The sequence below is a fragment of the Orbicella faveolata genome, unplaced genomic scaffold (assembly GCF_042242905.1).
Source record: "Orbicella faveolata isolate gen_17 unplaced genomic scaffold, um_ofav_v1 contig_2, whole genome shotgun sequence".
NCBI classification, from domain to species: domain Eukaryota; kingdom Metazoa; phylum Cnidaria; class Anthozoa; order Scleractinia; family Merulinidae; genus Orbicella; species Orbicella faveolata.
In genome coordinates, this window is record NW_028301547.1 from 2,181,619 (window position 1) to 2,197,003 (window position 15,385).

At 36.9% G+C, this 15,385-nt stretch overlaps 2 protein-coding genes and 1 non-coding gene across 7 annotated transcripts; all 3 read left to right on the forward strand.

The window, feature by feature from the left end:
- The first annotated feature begins 253 nt into the window (after window positions 1-253).
- Window positions 254-9,049, forward strand: LOC110058187 (tetratricopeptide repeat protein 5-like). 3 transcript variants are annotated; one of them, XM_020764773.2, is made up of 11 exons: window positions 254-429; window positions 1,151-1,283; window positions 2,160-2,371; window positions 3,413-3,470; window positions 3,969-4,058; window positions 4,749-4,840; window positions 5,465-5,518; window positions 5,906-6,052; window positions 6,477-6,691; window positions 7,129-7,273; window positions 8,039-9,049. In XM_020764773.2, the coding sequence occupies exons 1-11, from the start codon at window positions 364-366 to the stop codon at window positions 8,156-8,158; spliced, it is 1,332 nt and encodes a 443-aa protein (XP_020620432.1). In that variant the 5' UTR covers window positions 254-363; the 3' UTR covers window positions 8,159-9,049. The 3 variants fall into 3 exon arrangements, with proteins under 3 accessions (XP_020620432.1, XP_020620433.1, XP_020620434.1); XM_020764774.2 differs by having other exon boundaries at window positions 410-508; XM_020764775.2 differs by lacking the exon at window positions 254-429 and adding an exon at window positions 1,499-1,567 and having other exon boundaries at window positions 1,164-1,283.
- On the forward strand, window positions 7,436-7,508 carry Trnat-ggu (transfer RNA threonine (anticodon GGU)). Its single transcript has one exon. It is a non-coding gene; the product is annotated as a tRNA-Thr (tRNA).
- A 402-nt stretch (window positions 9,050-9,451) lies between the features above and the next one.
- On the forward strand, window positions 9,452-15,346 carry LOC110058188 (uncharacterized). 3 transcript variants are annotated; one of them, XM_020764779.2, is made up of 9 exons: window positions 9,452-9,787; window positions 10,169-10,230; window positions 11,408-11,552; window positions 12,154-12,252; window positions 12,910-12,996; window positions 13,254-13,319; window positions 13,735-13,863; window positions 13,965-14,051; window positions 14,345-15,346. In XM_020764779.2, exons 2-9 carry the CDS (start codon window positions 10,180-10,182, stop codon window positions 14,638-14,640), a joined length of 960 nt encoding a protein of 319 aa, XP_020620438.1. In that variant the 5' UTR covers window positions 9,452-9,787; window positions 10,169-10,179; the 3' UTR covers window positions 14,641-15,346. The 3 variants fall into 3 exon arrangements, with proteins under 3 accessions (XP_020620438.1, XP_020620437.1, XP_020620436.1); XM_020764778.2 differs by having other exon boundaries at window positions 9,465-9,787; window positions 13,221-13,319; window positions 13,968-14,051; XM_020764777.2 differs by having other exon boundaries at window positions 9,481-9,787; window positions 13,221-13,319.
- Window positions 15,347-15,385: the final 39 nt, after the last annotated feature.

Sequence of the window (15,385 nt, forward strand, 5' to 3'; positions counted from 1 at the left end):
ACCACAAGGACAAAGTTAGGATACCGTGTAGGTAGTGGGAAAAGTATTTTTCTCATGATATATTGCCCTCGAAAAGCAAGCAGCCAATAGAGTGGACACTAACACTTTTGCAATTGGGTTAGAGCAGGTTGAATTGTGACAGATTCTAATGATAAATTAATCACGGAAGAAAACTGCCGAGACATCGTAGTTGATACTACACTTGATGCACGTTATACAAACCAGTTACCTTCTGACGGGCAAATCCACTGACCAGCAGAAACGTGAGAAGACTGGAGCAAAGTTCAAAATGGCGGCGGGAAGGCAGCGGAATTTTCTGGTCGTTTGACGCGTGGTTGGCGTGAAAAGGTATAAGAATCTGAAATGGAAGTAGAGCCAGCTAATGAAGAAAAGCCTAGCGACGAGGAATGGCCTTTAGAGAGGGCTGAGGTTGGTGTTTACTTACTTTAATAGTTGGATTTATGAAGAGTTCGGCATAATGCGCAAACTGCATGGAACTAATAAAAAGGTGAGAGATCACTGTTGAGACCTGAAGATTCACCAAAAGCATAAAATCAAATCAGATCAGTATAGAAGACATGTTTGACAATCCAAACATACTAAACAGCTGTTCTTGTATTCATGTTTGTTCAAATAAAAATTATAAACAGCATGAATGATACATGTACCTCAAGCTTCTATTTATATGTTCAGACTACGCTGCTTTATTTTTTGCAATTGAGATAAATTGTATTCATACAGTTCTTATAACCAAGCTTAAATCATGGTAGGAGATTGCTGGCTCAGAAAACCCAGACGAATATTTATCATGACCAATATTAGCTTGGAAACCTTCAAACAATGAGATGGTCTTCACAGAAGTTAAGAGGTGTGTTTATTTCTGGTCGTCAATGAGCGAAAACAATGGCAGATCTAGGAGAGGGGCCTGGGTTCCAGCAATCCCCCCCCCCCTGCACCCCACCCCCACACCCCAACCCAAGTGGCAAAAAAAAAATAATAATAATAATAACAAAGATACTTATGGCTCAAAGATCCAAAATTTGGGGGGTCCCACCTTATTTTTAGCCAAAAGGGCTGGGACCCACACGTTATAAAGAGATCTGGATCCACCCTTGAAAAATATACTGTTTTAATTTTGAATCTTTATCAGATTGCAGTGCAACAGCTGTATGAGTTCAGGGACCATTATTTTGAACACAATTCTACTGACAAAGCATTACTGAAGAACCAAGAAACTCAAGAAAAACTAAAAGAGACTCTGAACATACTGGATTATGTACAGGGTAAGAAGAACTTAGATTACATTGCATCTAGAGGACAATCCAGGAAGCTTAGCTTTAAAATTATCTTCTTTAATGTACAGTAACAGACCAGGCTACAAGAGAGAAAAAGTGGCTTTAACTATGGAAAAACATTATCAGGACTGCTCTGAGATATCTAGATTTAAATGCAGTATTAAGGCTAGCCTGTGTAGCAGCCATTTCCTTTCCTTTTCCAGGCAAAAAGATGTAGCGAAGGAGGAGCGCGCCTGGGGTGAGCAAAAAAACTGGGGAGAAGTGGGGAGAAGGTGAGTGAGAGTTGGGAGGCCTCCCCCTGTTCCTTGTTTTCATCCCCTTTGCGTGCTTTTTTTGGAAAAGGAAAGGAAACAGCTGTTACGCAGGCAATATTAAACACTGATGGTAAAGACATGTTCAAAAATTTGTGATTTAGTTTTAATGGGCAAATTTTGTTATCAGTTTTAAGAATCACACTGACATTACATGTTTCATATGAAAGTTACCCTTAAAAAATAAATAAATATTATAAAATTATTATTGTTTTTATTTGAATTTGGAGGTGTGGTGGCCTCATGATTAGTGTGCTGACGTTAGGATTGAGCAGTCCGGGCTCAATCCCTGGCCAGGGTAATTTTGTTGTGTTGTTGGGCCAGACACTTAACTCTCACAGTGCCTCTCTCCACCCACGTGAATAAATGGGTACTGGCAAATTTAATGTTGGGGAAAACCCTGCAATGGACTAGCATCCCATCCAAGGGGAATAGAAATACTTCCAGTCGCTTCATGCTACAGAAACTAGGGTAAGCACTGGCCTGATGGACCACTTGGCCCATATGCAGACTTAACCTTTTATTTGAATCCAAAATTTTATGAATCTTGTAGCTTCGTGTGAGGAAACAGCCAGATGCTTATTTTTACGAGGAAAAGCTCTGAATGTGATGGCTGAATATAATCCCTTGGCAAAAGATGCTCTCTCAAAAGCTGTCAAGTTGGATCCTAAACTAGTCCAAGCCTGGAATTGCCTTGGAGAATGTTACTGGAAGAATGGAGAAGTTGAGGCAGCCAGGAATTGCTTTGTTGGAGCATTAAACCATGTAAGTAAATTTATCACGACAAATTTATTAGTTGATTAGCATTTTTAAATGTTAATTTTATTTGCTTTTAATTTAGTTGATAATATTCTAGTTTATTAACTGTCAGTGAATAGAATTTGAGACTTTTATTTTGAAATTATTGTTGTTACATCAAGACTGTAATTCCTAGTGGCTAGGAACTACAGTCTTGATGTTACTGACTGTCAATAATTTTTTTTCTCTCATTCCCTTTGCTTAATAACTCTCATTCATTTTTTCCAAATTCTCCTAAATTACTCTTTGCCTTCTGAAAGCAATCATTAGGAGTCCCTCTGTAAGATTTATTTTGTAGTCCAATCTTAAGAGATGATGGTAAGAGATATTATCAAATAATCAGTAGACAAACACAAAATTGTTACAGAGTAGCATTAAAATATCTGAGACTGATTACATGGTTGCAAATGAATAATTATATGAAAGATCATATACTTAAACTGCGGAGAAAGATATGAAGACATAGATGATCATCACAGTTATATAGTTTACACAACTTAAGCAGCTGTGGAATTAAAGCCTGAATGGGATTCCAACCCATGACCTCTGTGATATCACTGCAGTGCTTTACCAACTGAGCTATCAAGCCAACTGGGAGCTGGTCATATTGTTAGCTCGTAATATACCCATAGATGGCGAAGAATGCAAATGAATATATGAATGATCATATATTTGAACTATGGAGAAAGATATGAAGACATAGATGATCATCGTAGTTATATTCACAACTTAAGCAGCTGTGAAATTAAAGCCCCCAGTTAGTTTGATAGCTCAGTTGGTAGAGCACTGCACCGCGGTATTGCAGAGGTCATGGGTTCAAATCACGTTGAAGGCTGAATTCTTCTCAGGCTTTAATTTCACAGCTGCTTAAGTTATGTATGTAACTGTGATGATCATCTATGTCTTCACGATTACATGGTTATTTGGCTCTTACAAATGGTGATGAAAATTCATTATTTTGTATAAGATGTTGTCCTTAAGTTAAAAGCGTGCATATTTCATCCTTAGACAAAGAATAAGGAGTCTTTACGGAATTTGTCAATGGTATTAAGACAGATTGGAAAAGGTAAAGTTTCATCGTGATGAACCGTAAAATCAAAGCATTCAAAGTAACTGTTGGGGGTTGATTTTGTTTTCCTCAGACTTTTCAGTTGCTCTTCTTTCTGTGTATGACATCTACAGCCTTATGGAAAGGCCACTTAACTTAATCACCAATATCAGTCTGCACACACAACCATGGCTTGTCAGTTGTCGGAAAGAAGAACAAGAAAAAAATTTAAGGAGCCTTTTAACGCATGCATATGATGTGTTGTAAGCAAATAATTGGGCATCTGAAAGTAGAAAACCAGAATACACTGAAAGAAAAATCAAACATTAACTCATGCTTTGTAGAGCGTTAAGGATTGATAGCAGTTCTATTTATGAGTTATTTGGATGGGCCGGGGTGATTACTTGAAGTTCAGAAGCCAGGGGATCTTTTTTGAAGAATGAGTATCATAAAAGTTAACTATTTTCCACACAGGCTGGGTCACCATGTTCAAACACTATTAATTTTGTGTCGCAGATCAAAGTGAAAAAGTAGAGAACATCAAAACGAGTGTGGAAAAAGCCAAAGAAGCAGTGCAGTGTGATGTAAAGGATGGAACCTCATGGTGTAAGTGGATTAGTACAATGTACTTAACTTGAATTCTGATCAGATTACACATCACCACCAACCAAGTACCTCAGGCTAACCTATCGTTTTTTGATTCACTGTGCATTGTAAACCAGAGGATTTCCCATGTCAAAAGTCAAGGGATGAACAAGACCTTTATTACAATTATATATTCACTGCTGTTTTGTAGGCAGATCGAAATATTTTAGTATGACCACTGCTGCCCTTATGGACTAAAGTGGTTTGAAAAATATATGAATGATTTTACTCTATTGTGGATACCAGTGCTAACGGTTTTTGTACTTCAGTGAAATCTTGAGTTTTTGAATGCTTATTTTTCTAAAAATTATCCCAATTCTTTGAGCTAAAAGTTGTGTCCCTCTCCCCTCAGTGGAACATTGTAATTTTACCCCCACTTTCTCAAAGTATTTGATTTTCAAACCAAGTTTTGTTTCCCTTGGAGGTTTAAAAAATTGGGATTCTGTGGCATTTGATAATCTGATGGCAGTTGACTGTATGGATAGAAAAGTTTGCTATTTTGTGGTTTATATTATTTTGGTTTTTATAATTTACCATTGTTTCTTGTCTCATATTTAAAAAGAGTGGAAATCAAATTTAACCACATCAGCTGCTAAGTCAGTCAGACTTTGTTTTCATTATTGATTCATTTTTTGTTCTTTTACACCACAGATGTTCTTGGCAATGCTTACCTCTCATTATTCTTTTGTGGTTCACAATCACCTCAGCTGATCAAGCAGTGTATGACGGCTTATTCACAAGCTGTAAGTTTGTACCAAGTGCCATGGTCTAGCCTGCGAGCAACCTCTTGGTAGGGATGGAAAGGAGAAAGAGAACAACTTTCCTCTTTCCTTCTTTTCTTCCCTGCAAGGAGCCTGCTTGGAGGTTGACGGGGTGATATGGAGAGAACAGTAATATCGACTCTTACTACATCACTGTCTTGTATATGTTTTATTTATGAGCACTTCTAATTCATCCTTTTCAGTGGCACATCATGCCAGCACCCTTTTGTAACTGATCTGATGTATGTTACCTCCTACATAGCCTGCACAGCAGACATTAAACGGGGGAGGAGGAGGCAAAAGTTAAAACGTGGATCGAAGGCGGGGGACTGGGAGAAAGGAACAACGCCTGCTATAAGAACCCCTTTTGTTCATTTTTGCATTCGCTGACAAACGCAAAATTTTCATTGGCTACTATTCACTGAATAACTTATTAACTGTTAGCTTCCTCACATTTTTGCCTCCCTATCCCTTCCCCATTTCTGGCTGCAACGCAGACTACCTCCTACATGTACGTTTATATGGGCTATTGCTTATTTCTGTTTACACGAAACTGGTCATTTTGGTTGTCTTCCATTAATTTTGAGTTCAGACATTTCTTGGCAGTATAAAGATCCGGTGGCGAGAAATAATCCAGATTTGCACTTCAACAGAGCAATGGTGAGATTATCTTAGTAATATAGTGGAACCCCACCTTACAACCACCCTGGTAATACGACCACCTCGTTATTACGGCCACTTTATTCTGGCTCGAAAAAAAGCTCAGTCACTTTCTTCTTTAAAGAACCACTTTAATACGACCACCCCGTTAATACGACCAATTTGTCATGGCCCAAAGGTGGTGGTATTAACAGGGTTCCACTGTATTCTGATTAACTATTATACTCAAAAAATATCTTATTGTTCTATGTTGTTTCTTGAAACTCTTGCCATGGTAGAAGTTTTTTACACATTCAGATAAGCATCTTTGTTCACTGTTCTGAATAAAAGTCTTACAGTTACTTGGAAAGACAAACTCTTGTAGTTTTTATCATCATTCCATTGTAGGCATACAAGTTTCAAGAGGAATATAAATTAGCCATAGATGACTTCAAAAGAGCAGAGGCACTGGATCCAGGCTGGACAGAACCCAGTGACGAGAAATTTAAACTGCTCAACATCCTGACAAAAACACTTGACCTAGTTGAAGGAAAGGTAAAAGCTTAACAACACAATGTTCAAAACAAAATTGTAATTTTCCTTGTATAAGAAGTAGCTAAAGATTGAGTAAGTGTCATTAGATAACAAGGAAGGTCCCTCTTAAGAAAGTTTGTTGGTTTCAACTGAACACTCACACATTTGCTGTGTACTAAGGTGCTGTCTTTCTTGGTTATTTGACTTAGCATTTCATTGATTTTAGTCAGATTTAGCAAATCTATACAATATAATTATAAAATGTGACTGGGGCGACCAACTAAAGTTACCATGTCAGTGGGTATAGTTTAAGGTTCATTCTATTCAAAAGTGAGCTATAGATGATCACACTCCTTTTACATGTAGGTCCTTTTTCAGATGAATTGTCACAATAGGAACACATCATATATAGAATTATTATTATCATTGCTGTTGTGCACTACAGGGTAAATTAAAGGCCAAGAGGCTCCATTCCATGGTCCATTCCTTGGGACCTTCAGATTTGGGTCCTTATGATGGCGACAGCTACACCAGTCCATCAGGTCAGACAGTCCAGCTTGATCATGTCCCTCTTTCTAAACTGGTTCCTGGTTCTAATCCCAACAAGGTTGTTGTCGGCAAAGTTGTCGGCTCCGTTCCAATGGATGACCCAGTACCGTAGTAAGTATTTCTGAAGTCAACATTAATTTTACACTGGACTGGATAAAATTCCTGTATTGGTGTTGCAAGACAAGGTGGAAATGGACTTTCTCATGGTCAATTGCTAAAATCATCAAATGACTTGCTAATTTCTTGGATTGCTGATCAATTGGCGTTTGATTGACCTTATCCTTACTAAGTTTTATGCACAATTAAGTTCGCAAGAATTTGGGAGTTGTATTTCCTGAGTAATAATTTTTGCGATTCCAGGAAAAAAACTGTGCACAAGTAGTATTATTTGCAAGTAGATTGTATATTTGCAAGGACGAATTGAACCATATTGCCAGCGAGGCTGTTAGTCAGAACATTTAAAATTCATGTTACTATTGTTTCTTGCATAACCAGGGGTGTCTGTGGCAACCATGATTTATAGCTTACTAAAGGTTGTTTCTTCTCAGTATCTTTGCCCTGGTGGACAGTGAAGATCAGTGTTTACCAGTTACAGTTTACAACATGGCTGTAGGATCAGGGTTTGCTGTTGGAGATTCTGTTGCAATTCCTGAACCTTTCTCCCAAGAAACTAACTTCATTGAAAATGACCAGGTAAATGGATTAACTAGTAAGTAATATATTGAAAGTATGAAGACAGGTGCACAAATTAAGCAGTTGTGGAATTAAAGCCTGAAAAAAATTCAGGCCTGAACGGGTTTCGAACTCATGACCTACGGGTATATAGTGAATTCACAACATGATCAGCTCCCAGTTGGCTTGATAGCTCAGTTGGTAGAGCGCTGCACTGGTATTGCAGAGGTCATGGGTTCAAATCCCGTTCAGGCCTGAATTTTTGTCAGGCTTTAATTTCACAACTGCTTAAGTTGTGTGTATAACTACGATGATCAATCATGTCTTCATATATTTCTCCGCAAATATATGATCTTACATATATTCACTTGCATACTGAAAGTATGTTACTTTCTAATGCAACTGTTCTATTCAGCATTTAGTCAACGATCCTAGAATTATTTGCAGTATGATTCTACCAAAATAACAACGTGCACCTTTAGACTAATTATTGGCTTATATATAGAAGAAACTTTTGCTGAAGGATAAAATGAATAATTTCTTATGATGTTCGATCAAGTAAATGAGAGGCAACAGTTGTTTGTTCTCCTTAGTCTAACCAAATCAGTCATAAATAACTCACATCTCTCTTCTGGTAGGCTTTCATTTCTGGACAGCTAGTGTAGAATGGCATCTGTCAATCACCCATGCTATAAAATGCTAAGCTGGTGACTACCTATCTTGAATGTTAAAAATATATTTAGTTCCACTTTATTCAAAGAGTTTTTTTTTCTCTCTCTCTCTCAGACATTCAAGTTTTCATCTATTCGGGTTGATAATCCAGTTGTGCTGGTTGTGAACAAGAAAAAGCTTAATTCCAATAGACTGGCTCCTTCAACTCTTTTGGTGACTACAAAGAGCGAGTGAATTATCAGACGACTTCCCTTTGAACGAAAATATCTGCAGTCTTGTCTGCTGTGCATCAAAGCTACAACAAAGCTTGAGACAAACTGATGGAAGTGATTGATCCAGGGTGAAGTGCACTTACAGGAAATGAATTTACTGTCGAAGGAAACACCTTCAGCAGAGTTTTATGGCAACTCTTTAATCCAAGAGTGATCAACTTGTGAATTCTCCTTTCAATATCAATACATTGTCAAGAAGTCAGGTGACGAGAATATAGAAGTTTTAGTCTGAAAATGTGTTCTTGAGAGGCAGGGTTGTTAGGAATTCTGGTTTAAATTTATTTATTTTTTAACAAAATGTATGTATGTGATAAAATTTTATGGAATGGATGAGAACTGTTCTGACCTCTGGGTGTGAAAATTCCTGTTTGAAGTTTCCTCTTAATTTTTACGACACTGGACTGGATTTTCATTTATATGCATGTATATTATTTTGTTATCATCAAGGTCTTTAATTAAAATAGAAGGTGAAATTACCACAAGAGGAGTGTTTAAGCGAGTATTGGTCCATTGGAGTGAAGCGCACAGGTCATCTGGCAGAGGAACAGCAGCATTTTAGCCTGCGGTCCAGTCGAACGTGTCACAAAATCCCCCATATACCCGCGGTGCAGATTTGTCTGTGACGAAGTCTACAGCATTTTCGTGTAGCGTGGTGAAATGACGTTTGTAAATTATTGATTTGTGTGTGTGTAAAATTAAATTTACTTTTAGGGATTTGTAACTGGAAATTTCGTTGTATATAGTTAAGTTGAATTTTGACTGTCGATCGGTTTATGAATAGTGATTGGCATTGAAACATTTCTCCTAATAACTATAAACGACAAAACTGGAAATAAATAACTGAATTATTGAACTCGTTGTCCAGTGCTGATTTCGATATCGAAAATGCTGACTTGCAAGTTCTGTGCTTCTTGTTATTAATGATGCTCCCTGAAATTACTAAGTAACATCTGCTTGACTTTGGCAACCACTTTGGAAACTGTAAAAAATCGTGGAGAAACTTTATTTGGCGCGCTTAATTCCCAATGACACAGAATTGCTTACTGTATTTATTTTTAGAGTATTCCTTCACAGTGATTTGAGCCCTTTCTCCTCCCAGATTTTCACGTTTTATGTTATCGACAGCCTGAGCTTCGTCTTCCGCACTTTCTGAGAATTATAGGTGGGTGATGTTTACGTCGTTGTCAAGTTGCAAAAATAACATCATGACACAATCAAAACTGAAAGTAGCCGCCGTTAAAAGGGAAAAAACCCGGGAAAGTACCTAATTTAGGGGATTCCCGGAAATCGAATCTACTCGCTTGTGATTGGCCAAAAAGCAAAGGCGCCATTCAAGATTATTGACATCAGTCATGTGAGGAAAAGTGACGTTTCCAGGGTCAAGTCTAGCCAATCAGAAGCGTAGAATTAGCGCGGGTTTCTCAGAAAACAGGGGTTTTCACCGAAAAAAACAATTGAGGGCAGTGGTGTTTGGACCTTGTTTATGATATTTCTGTGCATGTAATTCCGAGAATGAACAGTCTGGGTGCATAAAACGAAGCCATACAACACGATCGAAGTATTCAGCGTTTGAGTTCCAAGGCGAGAAAAGGTAATTTCTTCCTTTCTGTAATCGAAAAAGTAATCTTCAGTATTCATAGGAGCGATTTCTTTTCTTTTCTAACACCTAAGTACCGTAGATTTGGCTTGGCTCCATACAAATTTGTTCGTTTTACGCCAACTGGCCAAGTGGAAAGTTTAAAAGGTTTCTACCGTGGTTCAGTGTGGTTAAAACCTAGTAATTTCACACAAAGCACCGTGCTGAAACACGTTTGAATATGTTCACTTACCAAATAGAATGTAACTTCACACATTTGCAGTTCGAGTTTGGAAAGTACATAAATTGTTACGATAGAAAAGACACGCAACATGTAGACGAGCGATTTTGATATCAATGGCGCTTGAAGTCATGTTGTGGTTATTCTTCTTGCAGGTTTTGCAAGCATGTCCACAAACATTTTGTTAGGCAATCCGTTTCGCCCGAAATGTCACCCGGTAAGTTTTGCTAAATTGAAACATCAGAACTTTATCTTGAGAGCGCGAAATGTTTGTTGCATGTTAATTTCAGCTATGTCGTGCGAAGTGATCCTTGATCATGCATTCGTCTTTCTCGACTCCGCCTCGTGTTTGTTGACGGATGCAGAGGCGCTTTTTATATCCCAATCTAAGAATGTATTTGGTAGTCCAAATTTACCGATGGGTATAATTTTTAAGACATGAATCTGAATTTCAGCAGTACAATCTGTGAGTAGCGTTTGCGGCAATCCCGAGAAATATTTGTTTTAACCCAGAGCTGGAAAGATTGCGTTATATGTAATCCACAACGGCCATGATATTAACTGGAGCCATCACATAGACTTTGTGTGCAGTATGACCAAAATGAACACCTTTGCAATAACTATTACATACTATTGATCAAATCACTTATGTGTTCACCTTTTTTGATGCTGCAAGTGCTTTCTTGTTTCGTATCAGCTCTGAAATAGCAAGTTTTATCGTGCATTTCTTAGAAAGGATTTGCATATAACTCCGTGAAAATGGCACATATTTTTAGATACATGACGGGGCATGCAGAACCTTTAAGTCTGAGGTTAATACCAAACTTTACTATGACAAAATTAATCTATAAAGATTCTTTTCACGTGCAAAAGCACTTGAATTCTGGGACAAGTTTTAACTTATCTAGTATAATAATTTTTTGTTTGTCGGCAACGCACACCTTATATTCGCGACCTTTATGCATGGTGACTCCACAGGAAATGGATTTGACAAGGAGTTAGAAATTTTGTTCGACATCAAGGAAATAGGTTGGTCAAAATTAGGGCATTAAAAGTAGTTTTAGTATTCTAGGATTGTCTTGGTATATATAAGCATGTTGTGGTTGGGACCTTTGCAGATTTCCAGATTTGCAAAGCTCAAGGTCTTTTATAAAGTATCTTTGCGAATTTGGTTATTGACTAATGTTTTGTGACGTAGCAACGTAACACCTCCAGGAGGCAAAATTTGCAATATGACACAAATCTCTTAAAAGCATTTTTCCCAGATCAGTTAATGGCGCTTACCTCAGCCATAATCCCCTTCCTTATTACAAGGTGTCTTTAATCACAGCAATATAAGCTTACATAGTTATGTTTTACTGTTTTAGCTGACTAATTTTCTCTTCTGTTCTCAGCATGGTGAGCTTTCAGTGTCAATGCTAAAAACATGGCTGTCTTCCTATGGCCATCCATCAACTACAGCTGGACCAATCATAGCATCAACAATCACAATTGAAGCCATTCAAGACCTGCTGCATGCAAATGGTTTCCCCATTGATGGTATGTCTTGATATTTTTGTAACATTAATCTTGTCAATGACAATATATTATTATTAATTTTTTAATATTTTTTTCCTTTGAAGCATTCACTTTTGATCTGAAAATATAAAACATCAGAATGTATATTGATTTTCAGGTGATAAACACCCTTTTTGTACGAAATCCTTCAATAGGCGATTTGCATGATAGCATCATTTGACTACAACTACCAGAATCCTTCACTTTTTTGTTTCTTATGTTAATTCAGGCAATTGTTATTTAAACCCGGCTGGGAATTCTAAATTTAAATAACAAGGAAAAAACAAAAGGAATTCTGGTAGTTGTAGTCAAATGACGACAACATGCAATCTGCTATTGCTAGAGAATTTCACACTTGAGTCAAATTTGTAATGCAGTTATGTCTTATTAAGCTAAGTTAACAAACAAGATTAGAATTTCATTTATATACTACTCAGCTACATGTGTACTGCTGTTTATTAGCTTAATCATGCCCTTCAAGGTAGCCATGTGTAGGGAATGGCTACCGTGCAAATTAATCAATGTACTGTTTTCTTCGTTAATTTTAACTATTTTTATTTTCTTGTCTCTCTGTTGCTAACAGCTCCCGGCTATGTAGACCTGTGTCCTGGACCATTTGAAGATACTCAATTTGATGCTGTTATAGATGTTGAGACATCTGACGATTGCATGGATGATGAAGGTAATTCTATTGATATAACACTCCAAATGGCTGCAAGATGACAGCAAAATCAAGAACCCCATTTGAAAGATTTTGATAAAAATACAGTGCTAGCATATTGTTCCTATAACTGTGTCAACTTTTCAGATCACTCCAGACATATCCTAAAGTTGGAAAAACAAATCTTTCTATATATACCTTTACCAAATTACTTAGACAAATTTCCACTGTGTACTTCAGATACACCATAATCTCTATCATGGAGATGGAAAGAGAATGATGCTTTGTCATTAATCCAGTCAATATTCAATATTCAAATGGTGGCTACCATTGAATGATTTCTTTATTTGATTGAAGTTTTGGATCATTGATTCAAAATGAAAGCTATATCATATTAACAATACTAATAATATTAAAAACCATTGACCATTTAAAACTGAGCTTGTTTCATAAATAAGGGAAGCTTGTTCGTGTTTGGATAATAAAAAAGGCCAGTTAGGTTTGTTTTAAAGTATTCTTTAACTACCAAAATAAAAAGAGGTTTGTGATGACTGGAACATAGAACTTAATTTTGTTTTTATTATGTAAAAAAGTTTTAAAAAAAATAAAAGAATTTGTACTAGCAAAGTGGAGCATCTACACTGAAAAGGTTTAACCAAATCTTGCTTATTTTTACAGAACTCAAGTTCACAGACCTGGATGCTTGTTCAGAATATGGTTATGGTGGTTCAGACTTCTCAGAAGATGAGATCAACCTTTTCCAAGGTTAATATTTCCAGGATGACTAATTTATTTATTGTTCAGCAGTTAGTTAATTTTTGTTTTGCTCAGCAGTTAGTATATTTTGCTGAATTGTACTTTGAAAGTACAATTCAGCAAAATATACTTTTTTAATCTCTCTGGCGCCTTGTACCCTTTAGAAGTGCAGGCCTGTTCAAAATGTGCAATTATTATTGTCTCCTTATTCAATAGTCACCGTTTATTCACAGATCTGCCACTGACTCCTGATTCGCCATTGTTAGATGATGCTGCCGACATAGATTTTGGATTTGACTCAGGAATTGAAGCTGAGATGGATGAACCTCATGGTAATGTATTTTATCAGTTGTTTATTATTCCCTTAATCAGCTCCACCCTCTATTAAGATACCTTTTGAGCTTTAATTTACATGCGCAAGTTAGACCAAAAATAAGGCCTACATTCTTTATGTAACAAAGTAAGTTCGGTCTCCAATCTCCACGGAATTTGCAGTTTTCATTTGAGTTCTGGATGATGAAGAGCCATTTTATCTTTTGTGGAAATGCAGAAAAAAGTCATTATCATTATCATTATCATTATTATTGTGTTTTTTGCAAAATTCATAATTAGGCTTTCTCATAAAAGTGCAGAACCTATAGACTGGGAATTGCAAGACTCCCAAAATTTAACCCCCACACTTCCAACACATAATTTTCTCTCAGAGTTAATAATAATAATAATTATTATTCTGTTGCTTTTCTGAAGATGGGACTGAAGGAAAGGATGAAAAGAAAGAGAAAAGCAAGAGTTGTGAGGAGAAGAAATCAGAAGAATCAAACCAGGAAAGTCAGCACAGTGAGCAACAAAGTACACCAGTTTCAAACCCAGCTAAAAGTAAGTCAAAACGCGGTTGATTTCTTGATTAAAGTGATGCATCCTGCCCTTGAACTTTAAGCATTAAACTTATATTTTATTAACTGACTGTTTTTAATCAGAAGACACCAAAGCAGAAGATGAGGAGAAGAGAGAGACAGAAGAAAACAATGAAAAGGATGAAAAAAATGAAGATGAAGAAGACGATGGTAAGGAACTCTAATCTACAACTAGCTTGTAGTTACTGTATATTCAAGAACGTCATGTTTTAACGCAAGACAGTATCCCCATTTGCCCTTGTGTAGTGATCCCTAGGATGCTCTCTCCCCAAGCCTCACTAATTTTTTTCCTTTTTTTTTTTTTTCAAGTCCACTTTTCCGACTTTTCCGATCAAAATGTTCTTGTGTGCTTAAACCTGCATTGCTTGGGTCAAGTAATATGCTAGTGTTGAGTGTCAACTTGGCATAATAATATTGTAGCTTTATTTAATTCTCTCTTTCAGATCTACCGCACTTTCACTGTCACTACCTATGGGAGTTTCTTCACCATATTCTGTTAGAAAAACACAACAAGTACATTGTGTGGAAAAACCAGTCCAAAGGAGTGTTTCGCCTCATTGACCACAATGGCTTGGCACGCCTGTGGGGTAGACAGAAAAACAGGAAAAACATGACTTACGAGAAATTGAGCCGTGCACTCAGATACTACTACAGCAAAAACATCCTGAAAAAGGTCCCAGGACAGAGATTGACATACAAGTTTGTTCGCAATCTCAATGGAAAGAAGTATCCATTGTGAACTGCAAGAATTTTGGCTCCATCATGTCAATTTTAACTCCTAGCTGTCTTCAAAAATGGTGAAGGAATGATATGGTGAATAATTTGACGTTCTGTTTTCAGAACAGGCCATGCCTGATAACAGGGCATTAAGAAGTCATATAAGCCATATAAGTCATGACTATAATCAGACTGCTGGAATCAATTTGTAGACAGGGTGATAGATATTACAGAATGGTAACGATAATGATTAACTTGTAAGAACAGTAGTGTGTCTGACAGTTAGTCTGTACATTTGGTAAGCAAACCTCCTAGAACTGACTTGGTAACTTAACCATTTTTTACATTTTACGGTCAGTTATTTGATATCTGACTCATACAGAGAAAAATATACTTCATCACCCTAATACTCCTGATGGGGTTTCCTCCCAAGAGACCAACTGCATTATGCCATGGCCCTAGGAGACTGCACCATAGCGAAGTGATGTAGACAACATCCAAGTTTCATTTGATGGTGCAGGAAAAATGTTGTCCATGTTTTATCCAGTTGCGTCACAAAACTTGTGTCCACAAGAAAAAAATGACGTTGATCATTTCTGTGTGAGAAATGTAGAACTAGGTGAAGTAGTACATGCGTGAGTGGTCTTACATTGTACATGTATCCACAAGGTTGTAAATATGTAAAAATTCAATAAAACAATAATTGTGTCATTTCAGACACTACAATATTCTGGTTTAACAGATAATTTTATTTATTATATTTTACT